General features: G+C 35.4%; 1 protein-coding gene across 6 annotated transcripts in view; it reads right to left on the bottom strand.

Annotated features, from left to right (window-relative positions):
- LOC144973693 (uncharacterized) overlaps positions 1-15,000 on the bottom strand; it is a 47,487-nt gene that overhangs the window by 12,481 nt on the left and 20,006 nt on the right. For all 6 annotated transcript variants that reach the window (XM_078916491.1, XM_078916492.1, XM_078916488.1 and 3 more), the window contains exons 4-11: positions 12,936-13,120; positions 11,927-11,995; positions 9,860-9,952; positions 7,917-8,000; positions 6,604-6,750; positions 5,732-5,851; positions 4,357-4,438; positions 2,834-2,952 (exon numbers count right to left, since the gene is read on the bottom strand). In XM_078916491.1, the coding sequence (XP_078772617.1) occupies positions 2,834-2,952; positions 4,357-4,438; positions 5,732-5,851; positions 6,604-6,750; positions 7,917-8,000; positions 9,860-9,952; positions 11,927-11,995; positions 12,936-13,120 (899 nt within the window). The remainder of the gene's footprint in view (positions 1-2,833; positions 2,953-4,356; positions 4,439-5,731; positions 5,852-6,603; positions 6,751-7,916; positions 8,001-9,859; positions 9,953-11,926; positions 11,996-12,935; positions 13,121-15,000) is intronic.

Raw genomic sequence — 15,000 nt, 5'->3', positions numbered from 1 at the left:
ACCGACTATATCCGTAGTTAACCCACTCAACCCCAACACCGACTATATCCGTAGTTAACTCATTCAACCCCAACACCGACTATATCCGTAGTTAACTCATTCAACCCCAACACCGACTATATCCGTAGTTAACTCATTCAACCCCAACACCGACTATATCCGTAGTTAACTCATTCAACCCCAACACCGACTATATCCGTAGTTAACTCATTCAACCCCAACACCGACTATATCCGTAGTTAACTCATTCAACCCCAACACCGACTATATCCGTAGTTAACTCATTCAACCCCAACACCGACTATATCCGTAGTTAACTCATTCAACCCCAACACCGACTATATCCGTAGTTAACTCATTCAACCCCAACACCGACTATATCCGTAGTTAACTCACTCAACCCCAACACTGACTATATCCGTAGTTAACTCATTCAACCCCAACACCGACTATATCCGTAGTTAACTCATTCAACTCTAACACCGACTATATCCGTAGTTAACTCATTCAACCCCAACACCGACTATATCCGTAGTTAACTCATTCAACTCTAACACCGACTATATCCGTAGTTAACTCATTCAACCCCAACACCGACTATATCCGTAGTTAACTCATTCAACCCCAACACCGACTATATCCGTAGTTAACTCATTCAACCCCAACACCGACTATATCCGTAGTTAACTCATTCAACCCCAACACCGACTATATCCGTAGTTAACTCATTCAACCCTAACACCGACTATATCCGTAGTTAACTCATTCAACCCCAACACCGACTATATCCGTAGTTAACTCATTCAACCCCAACACCGACTATATCCGTAGTTAACTCATTCAACCCTAACACCGACTATATCCGTAGTTAACTCATTCAACCCTAACACCGACTATATCCGTAGTTAACTCACTCAACCCCAACACCGACTATATCCGTAGTTAACTCATTCAACCCTGACACCGACTATATCCGTAGTTAACTCATTCAACCCTAACACCGACTATATCCGTAGTTAACTCATTCAACCCTAACACCGACTATATCCGTAGTTAACTCATTCAACCCTAACACCGACTATATCCGTAGTTAACTCATTCAACCCTAACACCGACTATATCCGTAGTTAACTCATTCAACCCTAACACCGACTATATCCGTAGTTAACTCATTCAACCCTAACACCGACTATATCCGTAGTTAACTCATTCAACCCCAACACCGACTATATCCGTAGTTAACTCATTCAACCCCAACACCGACTATATCCGTAGTTAACTCATTCAACCCCAACACCGACTATATCCGTAGTTAACTCATTCAACCCCAACACCGACTATATCCGTAGTTTAGCCGGGTTACTTTTACTCCATGCCTATTTATTACATTTATCTTTGACAAATTGTAGGCTAATGTTTTTAGTTTTTTATGTACCTGCTCATTTTAATACAGTTTTTTTTCAAATTTTGAAAAGTAGCAAAGATGTCTAGGATTGAATTAAACGAATCGAAAGAAAGAGCTTCAATAAAGCAAACATAACAATGGGGAGTGTTAGACTAAAATCGCATGCAAACAACGGGAAATAATAGTTTTTTATATATATATATATATATATATATATATATATATATATATATATATATATATATATATATATATCTCTCTCTCTCTCTCAATCTCTCTCTCTCTATATATATATATATACATATATATATATATATATATATCTTTCTCTCTCTCTCTCTCTCTCTATATATATATATATATATATATATATATATATATATATATATATATTCTCTCTCTCTCTCTCTCTCTCTCTATATATATATATATATATATATATATATATATATATATATATATATATATATATATATATATATTTACATATTTGAAGCTGTAGAAGGGTGGTTACTTTAATGGCTGTTCTGATTTTGAATGTTATAACCGTATTAATGTCTGAGGATTTATACTGTATAAAAAAGTTTTCCCTTTTCGTATGCACTGTCTTTTGAATGGAAGTTTCAATTTAATATACGAAAACAGATAAAATGGACGTTTCGGGTTTCCCCTTTATCAACAAAACAAGATGAATGAAACACTAGAGACGAATCATTAATGGACGTTTCGGGTTTCCCCTTTATCAACAAAACAGGATGAATGAAACACTACAGACGAATCATTGATTCTTCTGTAGTGTTTCATTCATCCTGTTTTGTTGATAAAGGGGAAATCCGAAACGTCCATTTTATCTGTTTTCGTATATCAAATTGAAGCTTACATTCAATTTCACATTGTTTTTTATTTTTTCGAGCTTCGAGCAGTAACATTTACATTGTCTTTTTTTAGAATGTTTAAAATTAGTTTTTGGATTATTACATATCTATAGATAGTATGCGCTTGGCTAAGAAGTTCACAACATTGCCATCCGGAAGTATAACTGGCCAAGACACAAAACTGTGTGTAACCATGATCGTTTATAGTCTGGTGAATACAGTTTAGTGAGAACTACTCATAAAAGCGGATGGCAAAAAACAATAACAAAGACCTGAGTGACGTCAACTTCGAGCTATCTATAGATGGCAAAAAACAATAACAAAGACCTGAGTGACGTCAACTTCGAACTATCTATAGTTATGAGTAATGTTCACTGAACTGTATTAACCCGACTATAAACGTTCATGGATACACACAGTTTTGTGTGTTGGTCCGTTATACTTCCGGATGGCAATGTTATGAGCTTCTTAGCCAAACGCAAACTATCTATAGGTTTTCCAGCATTGGACAGCTGGTTACTGCATTAAAAGAAAATTGTTTTAGATCAGTTACCTGCACCGTAAGTATGACGAGTCCATTTGAACCAATCGATCTATTCCCATCCACGTCCAACTGGCCTGTTGTAGAAATCACCCCCGAGCTATTGTCCACCAGAAACATGTCCGAGGGACCTGTTCAAAAATTAACCAGTAGATTTTTGACCAATCAATACATACATGGAATTTTTAACACATCTTCACGCGAGCTCGGACAACCATAGATAGTTGGTTGTTTATAAACAGTAAAGTGAATGAAATAATCGACCTCTTTCTGACCATTGTTATTGTTTTCATACCGCCAGATGGGTGACTATCTAGTTATCACACACTTTTGTCGATCAGATCTTAACGTTTAAGTTTCCGTGTTGGTTCAATTGATCAAGCGGTAGAACAGTGGTTATTTTACTTAGACACATACCAAAGAAGAAAGAGAGAGAGAGAGAGAGAGAGAGAGAGAGAGAGAGAGAGAGAGAGAGAGAGAAAAAGAAAGAGAGATAGATAGATAGATAGATAGATAGATAGAGAGAGAGAGAGAGAGAGAGAGAGAGAGAGAGAGAACATCATCATCATCATCATCATCATCATCATTATCATCAACAACAACAAGCAACTACGACAACAAAACAGCGACAATAATTCAGCAATGATACATGAACAGCCGCCCACCTCCTAATATCCCTAGGATTCTGATCCTAATATCATGAGAGTCATTTTGTGCCAAAGGGTAGATAGAAATGGATTTCTTATCCAGCTTCACACGAATTATACATGGTTTAGTAAGGATATGAGTTCGCCTAAGAGGAGACATTGGGTGGCTGCGAATCGGCTTCGGTCGAGGAGCTGCCTAACGACAAGTGCGTTACATCGGTGGGGTCTTTCTACCTGTCCAATATGTACCCGCTGTGGGCAAGCACCCGAGACGGCAGAGCATCTAGTCGAAAGGTGTGTTGTGACGATGCTACCCGGCGGGTTCGCGACGATGCACGAATACGGACCGGACTTTGCTGATTGGGTCGATCGTCATAACATAGTAGTGTGAGAACCATAAGAGGCTGCTGCCAAAGGGTAGAAATGGATTTCTTTTCCAGCTTCACACGAATTATACATGTTTTAGTATGGATACGAGTTCGCCTTTCTTTGAATTAATTTTTCAGGGTTTTAATTCACTGTCAAATTTCTCTCACTATACCTTACACATCATCGACATGATTATCGTTCCTGGATTAGTACCCGCATCAATACTCTTCAACAGTCGTAACGTCACTTCCTCCCTAATGACGCATGGTAACTTAGTAACACTGGCTCTAAACTATCGGAACAATGGCGGACGCCCGTATGATCATAAAGGGTATCCAGAGGAAAAAAAAAAACAAATAAATTTGATCATGTTTTGACTTTTACACATTCTGATCACAAGGCATATGAAAAGTTCTAGCCAGCATGGAAAATAAAAAGTAATGATTTTCTTTGTTTAGAACCACGATGGCCGCCGTTGCCGGGCGGCGTGACATCAGACTATTGAATCGTATTTCATACCTTGTACAATAGAATACATCACTTTGTTCCTAATGGATGAACCGTCCCCATCCACTGCTGACACCGTGACTATAGAGGTGCCCTGTCAAAGAATGAAGAAGATCTTTTAAAAGTAATGAAATAATTGAGCTTTATATAGAGCAATATCCACTAAATGTGCTCAAAGCACTTTACAAGGGGTCCCTGGTCAACAGCAACATGTAACATGCAGGACGGGACATGACGCCTGTTAGGCGATATTACAATTTTTCGAACAAAGACAACGCTGTTAACGGTCAGGTACTCATTTTACACCTGAGTACGGTGAGAGAATGTGAGTAAAGAGCCTTTTCCAAGGACTCAACTATGCGCCGAGCGCGAGGCTCGAACCCAGGACCTTCCGATCCGAAAGCGAGTGTCATACCACTAGACCACAAAGCCGCAACAAACACGAGTATAACAGCTTTAAAAAAAAAAAATAACACAATGATGTCAATCACGGAATGTTTCGAGCCCAAAACCCCTCTCCAGCCATAACAAAAACAATATAAACGTTTTATTATTGGCTGAAGAAGGGGTTTAAGCCCGAAACGTTCCGTGTTTGGAATTTAGCTTCTTTTTTTTCGGAGTTGTTATATTCATTGTTGTTGTTCACTGTTTTTACATCCCACAGCTTCTCGCAGTTTAGTATCAAGATGATAGTTATAAACTAAACCTGTGAATAAATGAAATTTATAAATTATGCCCCTCCGCAACAACATCGTAAGATTTCATCGCCTAGGAATTCCATGAAGGAATATAGATAACTCATCAAACAAGATGTCCGATGTCAACAGGAATCACACATGTTGTCCATGTGAACAAATTGGGGGGTTCATAATCTTGCTCAAGGAAAAAAAAAACAAACAAAGTGCCTGAAGCGGGGATCGAACCCGGGACCTTCCAGGTCACAGTACAATGCCTTAACCAGTCGGCTTTGACAAATACAAATTTAAGCTGTCCATTTTGAAATCAAAGTCGTCCAGAGTCGTTTTGTATTAACCAGATATATATATATATATATATATATATATATATATATATATAATATATATATATATATATATATATATATATATAATAAACATTTGAAAGATAATTAAGATAGTTTGACTTCTACAACGTTGTTATCGAGCGTTGCTCTCATCAGGAAGTGGGATGAGAGCAACGCTCGATAACAACGTTGTAGAAGTCAAACTATCTTAATTATCTATCAAATGTTTATAAATAGCTCCTTTTATACTAAAGTTGAGCACTATTATTTCATGGTTTTTGTTTTATAATTTATATATAAACATATATATATATTATTTAAACATTCCTAAATCAGTTAAATTTAATTGGAAGAATAAATTACATTTGGAGCTGTTTCATCCACTCGCCCGCTGTAAGTAGACAATGAAAATTTTGGAGGAGTATCTTGAATGTCCTTGACTCGAATGATGACGTCACATTTAGATGATGAGTTAGTGGTATCCTGTACAAGTAAAATAAGAAAAGGGGTAGGATGGGGGTTGGGGGGGGGGGGGGGGGGGGAAAAACAACCATTAATATGATATAAATGCATTAGTAAGTAGATAGCCATTAATATGTATGTGTTAAGTAAAAAAGTATATGAACAAAGAATGTAAAATTAGTTCTAACTTGTCCATCTTACTGTTATACTAAACCTTCAACACATTTAGGTCTCTTAAAATGCAGCATTTTGTATAGAAGTCAATTTGAGATGTTTTTATGGCTCCGAGTCTCTAAAACACGATATTGCGCTATTTGAAAGCTCAAGTTTAATGTTAAAGTAGAAGAGTGTCGGACAATACTAGACCATGTAGCCGAAAAAACCTTCATTTTTTCCAAGACTTTACAGTTAACTTCCAAAGAGGACACTGATTAGGAGAGGAACATTGGTAACTTGAGCCTTTTAAAATTTATATAGCGCAATATCCACTAAACGTGCTCAAAGAGCTTTACAAAGGGTCACTGACCAACATATCACGTAACTTGTAGAACGAGACATGAAGCCTGTAAGGAGACATTACAATATTTTCCTACAGAAACAACGGCCAAGTACTCATTTTACACCTTTTACGGTGAGAGAATGAGAGTAAAGAGTCTTTTCCAAGAACTCAACTTTGCGCCGAGCGACGCTCGAACCCAGGAGCTTCCGATCCGAAAGCGAGAGTGCCATAATACAAGACCACAAGGAAGGAAGGATGACGCTTTTCGACTCACCATTGCTGTAACTGTCAAGCTGTATTGTGTTGTCGATTCATAATCAAGACCCTTTGTTAGACGAATGTCGAGAACGGGGCGGTTCTTCCCTTCCACGAACCTTAAGCTCACAATTCCCTCAAACACACCACGGTCGTGATCTGAGGTCTGATAAAATGAAGATTAAAAAAAAAAAAACCCAACAAAAATTCTTATCTAATTTATATTTGTGCAAGAATGAAAATAAATATTGAAATATGATATACTCTATTGATAAATTTGGTACCCCGGTCAACTGTAGATTTACTCTCTATATGTGACCCGACGTCTCAAAACGGTATTATGTCGGAACGAACAATATGCTAAAAAGCCGAATTTAATTGTTAAACTGGTTAAAAATATAAATTGTTGACATTAGTACCCTAAAATTTGGTATCCATTCTCCTCAATAAATCATATAAACTCTACACAAGTCTGGCTATTTCTGGCTATAAATTCAATTTTCAACATCTTAACCAACCCAACTTAATACCGCTTTGAGGCGAAGGGTCACATATCATTTCATATAGATCTATGTATCATCAAAGGCTAAATAAGAAAAAAAAACCCAACAAAAATTCTTATCTACTTTATATTTGTGCAAGAATTAAAAATAATAAACAAATATTCAAATAATGTATACTCTATTGATAAATTTTGTACCCAGGACAAATATAAATTTATTCTATATATCATTTCATATAACACCAAAGGCTTGATATGCACTCTTTTTAAATTGGATTGTTATAATATCATTCGTGCCAATTGTCAGTTACCCATTCATACATGAATCGATTGTGATAATGTTATCATAATGTCTATACAAATTATATCATTTGTGACCCACTGGCTCAAAACGCTACTGTAATGGAATAAATAAAAATAAATCCGTAGGAACCACTTCAACAAACAACAACACACAACAAGCCAAACTCATGTAACACACAGTCCTGACTATGGCTGAAAAGGCCTACAACATCGATGTAGACTGACTCCAACATTGTGGTAAATATTAAAATAATAATTCACTCCATTGCTCCATGTCGAGCACTATTCTTATAATATTTGTATCCAACACGATTCAATATATATATATATATATATATATATATATATATATATATATATATATATATATATGTGTGTATATATATTTATTCGTATTTGTGATTACCAAAAAAAGTGTGCCATGGGCCAAAATGTTATTTTTAGAAAAATACGATTGAATCAACTTGACGACATTCTGGACACTAATTAATGAACAATCAACTGCTACCGTTACCAAACATAGATACCTTTAATGTGTAGTCGACTTGATCATTGCCATCTTTATCGATGGCTGTTATGTTGTACAAGATTATGGTGTTTATCTCTTGATTCTAGACAAAAATATGAAAAAAAGAAGAAATATTTTATTACACTTTGGTAAAGCTTGATTCCCCCCCCCCCCCCCAACGACATAGCTTTCTATCGGTTGACAACAACGTTTGCATTAAATAAGACGTTAACCCCCTCCTTGCCTCCATAGGAAAATCGTCACATTTGTTATGATGCAACCAACATTTTTCTCATTCTAATTTCTTTTGTACATCAAAATATTTGAACCAAAGTGTTTGCTATAGTTTGAGTATATTTACACTGTGTTGAAGAGCTCTTTTAGCAGAAAAAATATGTATGGCAAGGCAGGAACTAACAGATTTTGTGTTTGAGTGAAATAAATCTATTTTTGTATAGGTTGGGTGTGAAGTTTTGGGGACAATCCGGAAATTGGCCGGAAAGAGATAGTTAAACGAAAAAATTATTATTAGTTTTATTGAATACAAGTTGTATAATGTCATTAACTCTTTCCTTGCCGATCATTTTCAGTATTTTCCCAAAATGGCAGGCTTACCCAGCAGAAAAATTGATTTAAAAAAACCATCAAACAATCTCTCTACAAAACAACTTTATGTTCTTATTAATTAAACTATGTTCATTCTTCAAAGTTTGTGAAGTACAAAATAAATCTGAGTAAGAAAAAATGTATATTGTGTCGTAACGAACGTGACGATTTTGCTGTAGGTGGTAAGGAGAGGGTTAAATTCTATAACTTACTCTATGCATTACAGAAAGTAAGAAAATATTTGAAAAAAAGACGAGTTTAAATTGTTTTTCTACTGGACCCTATTCAGTCACAACTATTTCGTGATTGTTCCAAGTTTAAGCGGCAAAATGTGCTAAGTTTTTCCTACAGTCTTATGTCGAATCTTTGGGAAATTTAAAGGTTTTGTGTGGAATTTAATGCTCTTCAGAGGGGAGAAATTTAGACTTGCGGAAGAAGGTTCAATCAGCCTGAAGGTTTTGTGTGGAATTTAATGCTCTTCAGAGGGGAGAAATTTAGACTTGCGGAAGAAGGTTCAATCAGCCTGAAGGTTTTGTGTGGAATTTAATGCTCTTCAGAGGGGAGATATTTAGACTTGCGGAAGAAGGTTCAATCAGTCTGAAGGTTTTGTGTGGAATTTAATGCTCTTCAAAGGGGAGAAATTTAGACTTGCTGAAGAATGTTCAATCAGCCTGAAGGTTTTGTGTGGAATTTAATGCTCTTCAAAGGGGAGAAATTTAGACTTGCGGAAGAAGGTTAAATCAGCCTGAAGGTTTTGTGTGGAATTTAATGCTCTTCAGAGGGGAGAAATTTAGACTTGCGGAAGAATGTTCAATCAGCCTGCATTTATTATTTAAAATCAATATATCCACACAACAATCGATATCACACACTACTAACTACACGAATGATGAAGAAAATAATCTTAATTAATTGGATATATTACCTGTGAGTGATAATACGTTAAATTTTGAAAATAAATCATAGAAATTTATGGTTTATTGTCATTCATTTGATGATCCATGTTTTTTGGTTCTAACTGAGACATTTATTCCTGTTTATAAACAGTCCAAAATATGTTTATGACCTATCGTCTCAAAACGGTATTATGTCGGAACGAACCATATGATTAAAAGCCGAATTAAATGTTAAACTGGTCAAACATATAAATTGTTGGCATTAGCAGCCTAAAATATGGTAACCATTCTCATCAATAAAACATACAAACTCAACACAAGTCTGATATTTCTGGCTATAAATTCAATTTTCTACATTTTAACTATCCCGACTTAATACCGTTTTGAGGCGAAGGGTCATATTTATCCAGGAAAATGGTGACATACAATTTACTGATGTAAACATCTATTGCTAACTTACTTCAGGTACGATTTCCTCGTATCGACCCGTTTGGAATTCTGGAATCGAGTCTTTTACGTCTTGCACGATTACCATCCACTTGGAAAGGGTTTTCTTGGTAAAATGTGGAAATGTAATATAACACAATGGTAAGGGAAATGAGTAAAATTACTTGAGCGAATAGAATTATGCTACCGTACTTTATTCATCTTAACAACACCACTACCACATTATTATCTCATTCGTCTGTAGTGTTTCATTCATCCTGTTTTGTTGATAAAGGGGAAACCCGAAACGTCCATTTTATCTGTTTTCGTATATTCAATTGAAGCCTACGTTCAGTTTTACATTGTTATTTATTATTTCTTCGAGTTTCGAGCATCAACATTCACATTAGTAACACTACGCTTCTAAAATAAGAGGCAAGTTTGAAAACGTTTGATACTAACGAAAAGATGAAAAAGGAAAGGTTTCAGATGGGAACAGTACAATGGACGCTTCCGGTGAAAAACCATTCGTCAGTAAAACAATACATATAATAGGAAGAAAGAAAACTAACAAAATAAAGTGTAGTGCGAATTTTAGCGTCTGTATTCCTGGCTGGTTGGATTAGGAATCGTATTTTAGCGTGGCGTTTGATGCCGTGATTTTTTTGAACAACTATGGTATAACCAGAATAGTTAATTTCTAATTTCAATTTTTATTAAATTTGGCATGTATTATTAACTTAAGATCATTTTCTTATTGCTTGTAGATTTTCGATTGTTTCTGATTTGTGACCCGACGTCTCAAAACGGTATTATGTCGGAACGAACAATATGATAAAAAGCCGAATTTAATTGTTAAACTGGTCAAAAATATAAATTGTTGGCATTCGCACCCTAAAATATGGTTACCATTTTCCTCAATAAATCATATAAACTCTACACGTCTGATATTTCTGGCTATAAATTCAATTTTCAACATCTTAACCAACCCGACTTAATACCGCTTTGAGGCGAAGGGTCACATTTCTGCTTCGTAGTGAAACAACATCATCAAAAGGAAAGTATTGGACTTACAAATAGCGGGAAAGAGGAAAAAGGGACGTCAAAAGACTAGATGGTGGGATAAGGTAAAGGATGATATGAAAGAACTGGGACTGGAAGAAGATGATTCGCTGAACCGAGATGCATGGAGGTGTCGCATTCATTATGGCAACCCTGCAAAATGTGGGATAAGCTGAAAGAGGAAGAAGAGGAAGAAGAAGAAGAAGAAGAAGAAGAAGAAGAAGAAGAAGAAGAAGAAGAAGAAGAAGAAGAAGAAGAAGAAGAAGAAAAATAAAAAGAGAAGAAGAAGAAGAAGAAGAAGAAGAAGAAGAAGAAGAAGAAGAAGAAGAAGAAGAAGAAGAAGTGAAACAACATACTTTTCCGGTTATTTTTCCCTCACTCTCACACCCTGTAGGTAGGTATAGATAGAATGCGCTTGGCCAAGGAGTTCACAACATTGCCATCCGGAAGTATAACGGACCAACACACAAACTCTGTGTAACCATGAACTTTTATAGTCTGGTTAAAACAGTTTAGTGAGAACAACTCACAAACGCGGATGGCAAAAACAATAACAAAGGCCTGAGTGACGTCATCTTCGAACTATCAATAGGCTAGATAGTATGCGCTTGGCTAAGAAGCTCATAACATTGCCATCCGGAAGTATAACGGACCAACACACAAAACTGTGTGTATCCATGAACGTTTATAGTCTGGTTAATACAGTTCAGTGAGCATTTCTCATAAACGCGGATGGCAAGAAACAATAACAAAGACCTGAGTGACGTCATCTTCGAACTATCTATTTCTCTTTAATATCATTTTGCAACTAGCTCCTTGTGGCTATAGATAGTATGCAGATGACCTCACTCAGGCCTTTGTTATTGTTTTTGCCATCCGCGTTTGTGAGTACTTCTCACTAAACTGTATGAACCAGACTATAAACGTTCATGGTTACACAGAGTTTGTGTGTTGGTCCGTTATACTTCCGGATGGCAATGTTGTGAACTCCTTGGCCAAGCGCATTCTATCTATATTTTTGTTAATGAGAAACACATACTTCCTGCTCTCCTCCAATGTCGCAGACAAATGAAACTCTTAGCTGAACTTCAAGTTGACTTTTTCCTGTCTGTAGAATACAATATGGTGTATTATGTATTATAAACAATTCATTTGCAACCTATCATTTCAATACGGTACTGTGTAGGTATAAATACGATAATTATAATTAAATCTTAAACTTATTAAATGGAGTGAACCTTTGAATACTTAAGACCCAGAAGTGGACGTGGGGACATAATAATATATGTCAAAGATGACAGCAAACCGTGATAATAATGATAATAATAATAATAATAATAATAATAATAATAATAATAATAATAATAATAATGATGATAATAATAATATAATAATAAAAATAATAAAAATAATAATAATAATAGTAATAATAATAATAATAATAATGATAATAATAATGATAATAATAATAATAATAATAATAATAATAATAATAATAATAATAATTATAATAATAATAATAATAATAATAATAATGATAATAATAATATAATAATAAAAATAATAATAATAGTAATAACAATAATAAAATAATAATAATAATAATAATAATAATAATAATAATAATAATAATAATAATAATAATATATAATAATAATAATAAATAATAATAATAATAATAATAATAATAATAATAATAATAAATAATAATAATAATAATAATAATAATAATAATAATAATATATAATACCATTAACTCGAGAATATAACTATGTTCGATTTAAGATCTTAATGTCACACTCTGAAAAAAAAACACGTTATTGAAATTTAGGCCAGAAAACTCGCCCTTCAATCCCTTAAATAATCGATTGATAATATTGACGCCATCTAGGGTATGAAATCCCAAGTTTGAGAGTTTTTGCCAAGATGAGGGCCACTTTATATTAATCGATATTTGAAGGACGAGTTTTCTGGACAAAATCTTAAATACGCGATTTTTCGAAGAATACGACTTTGCTCATGTCCATAATATGTATATCGACCCATACTGATTCCATCAATTTCTCAAAGTCCAAGGGCTCTGCAAGCGTCACATTTACTCTGAACATCCCATCATCCCCTCGGATAGGAGTCGACCATCTGATTTTTACGTCATCGATTTTTACGTCTTCTACTTTTGTGACGTTGCAGGATTGGAAGGGAAGGGAGATAACTTGAGTAAATAGATTAACATCTGTGGGATTGAAAAGAGAAGACATTTTTTTGAATTGACGCGTTTCTAGATATAAGGCGACGTGTATTAATTTGCAGGTCTGACAATCCGTAGCCGTCGTAAAGTTATAGATAGTATGCGCTTGGCTAAGAAGCTCACAACATTGCCATCCGGAAGTATAACAGACCGACACACAAATCTCTATGTAACCTTGAAAGTTTATAGTCTGGCTAATACAGATTAGTGAGAATTACTCATAATCGCGGTTTGCAAAAAACAATAACAAAGACTTGAGTGACATCATCTTCATACTATCTATAAATAGTTCGAAGATGACGTCACTCAGGTCTTTGTTATTGTTTTTTTGCCATCCGCGTTTATGAGTAATGCTCACTGAACTGTATTAACCTGACTATAAACGTTCACGGATACACACAGTTTTGTGTGTTGGTCCATTATACTTCCGGATGGCAATGTTATGAGCTATTTAGCCAAGCGCATACTATCTATAGCCTGACACTGACCAAAAAATGACACAAAAGAAAACAAATCGTGAGTTGTATTCAATAGTTCAACCAATGAAATAACTTGTTTCCTTGAGCTCTACTAACGACAACTCACCAGAAGCTTCACAAACCTAAAGAATACGTCAAACTGTCAGTCTTCGAGGGTTCTAGCGTAGCCATCGTTATGTTATAGCCTGACACTGAAACCCAAAAGGACTGGCAGTTTGACGTCATTATTTGGTTTTTGCACCGCCTAGTGAGTTGTCGTTAGTAGAGCTCATGGAAACAAGTTTTTTCATTGGTTGAACTATTGAATACAACTCACGATTTGTTTTCTTTTTTGGCAAAAGACTGGCATTTTGACATCATTTTTTGGTCAGTCTCAGGCCATAACTTTACGAAGGCCACGGTTCTTGTGCCAGGCTATAAGTTTACGGTGGCTACGGACAACCCAAATCAATATGGACTCATTTTTATAATGTTCTCTAAATTCAACACAAAATACTGTCTATTACAATATTTAAAAGTCATAGTTATGTTTGGTAATTAGACCTGCAAATATGGGCACGTTGGTTTGAGGTAAATTAAATGCTCACCAGTTTGCCCACCGGAATAATTTTAAACCAATACACACATACATACAATTATATATGTAATGTTAAACGTTTAAAATGTGTGTCAGAGAGAAACTTATGAGAAGGAATAACCTCTCTGGAGGACTTAACCCTCTCCATACCAACCATAGCAAAATCGTCACATTCGTTACGATCCAACCAGTACTTTTATTATTATAATAATAAATTGAGCTTTTATATAGCGCAATATCCACTAAAATGTGCTCAAAGCGCTCTACAAGGGGTCCCTGGTCAACAGCAACATTTAACATGTAGGACGGCTGTCAGGCGATATTACAATTTTTCGAACAAAGACAACGCTGTTAACGGCCAGGTACTCATTTTACACCCGAGTACGGTGAGAGAATGTGGGTAAAGAGCCTTTTCCAAGGACTCAACTATGCGCCGAGCGAGGCTCGAACCCAGGACCTTCCGATCCTAAAGCGAGTGTCAGACCACTAGACCACATAGCCGCACAGCCGCATATTATTCAGATTTCTTTTGTAAATCACAGAATTGAAAGAAAAATGTTTTATTATATCTAGCTATAAAAACGTGATACTGTGTTGTAGAGTTCATTTTGCTAATCAATATTATGCATAGAATGTATTTGTTGCTTTTCTGATTGAGTAAGTAAAAACTATTTTGGTGTTGGGTGGGTGTGAAATTTTGGGAAAAATTCTGAAAATGGCTGGTAAGGAAAGGGTTAAATCAATAACAGACAGAAAATATAGGCTTCAACAGTCATGACGTCATTTCCCTCGTAATGACGCATCGTAAC

Source organism: Berghia stephanieae, chromosome 5, assembly GCF_034508935.2.
Source record: "Berghia stephanieae isolate SIO BIC M18660-M18661 chromosome 5, UCSD_Bste_1.3, whole genome shotgun sequence".
Lineage (NCBI taxonomy): Eukaryota > Metazoa > Mollusca > Gastropoda > Nudibranchia > Aeolidiidae > Berghia > Berghia stephanieae.
The sequence above is the reverse complement of the archived record's forward strand: the minus strand, read 5'-3'. Positions and strand labels throughout refer to the sequence as shown.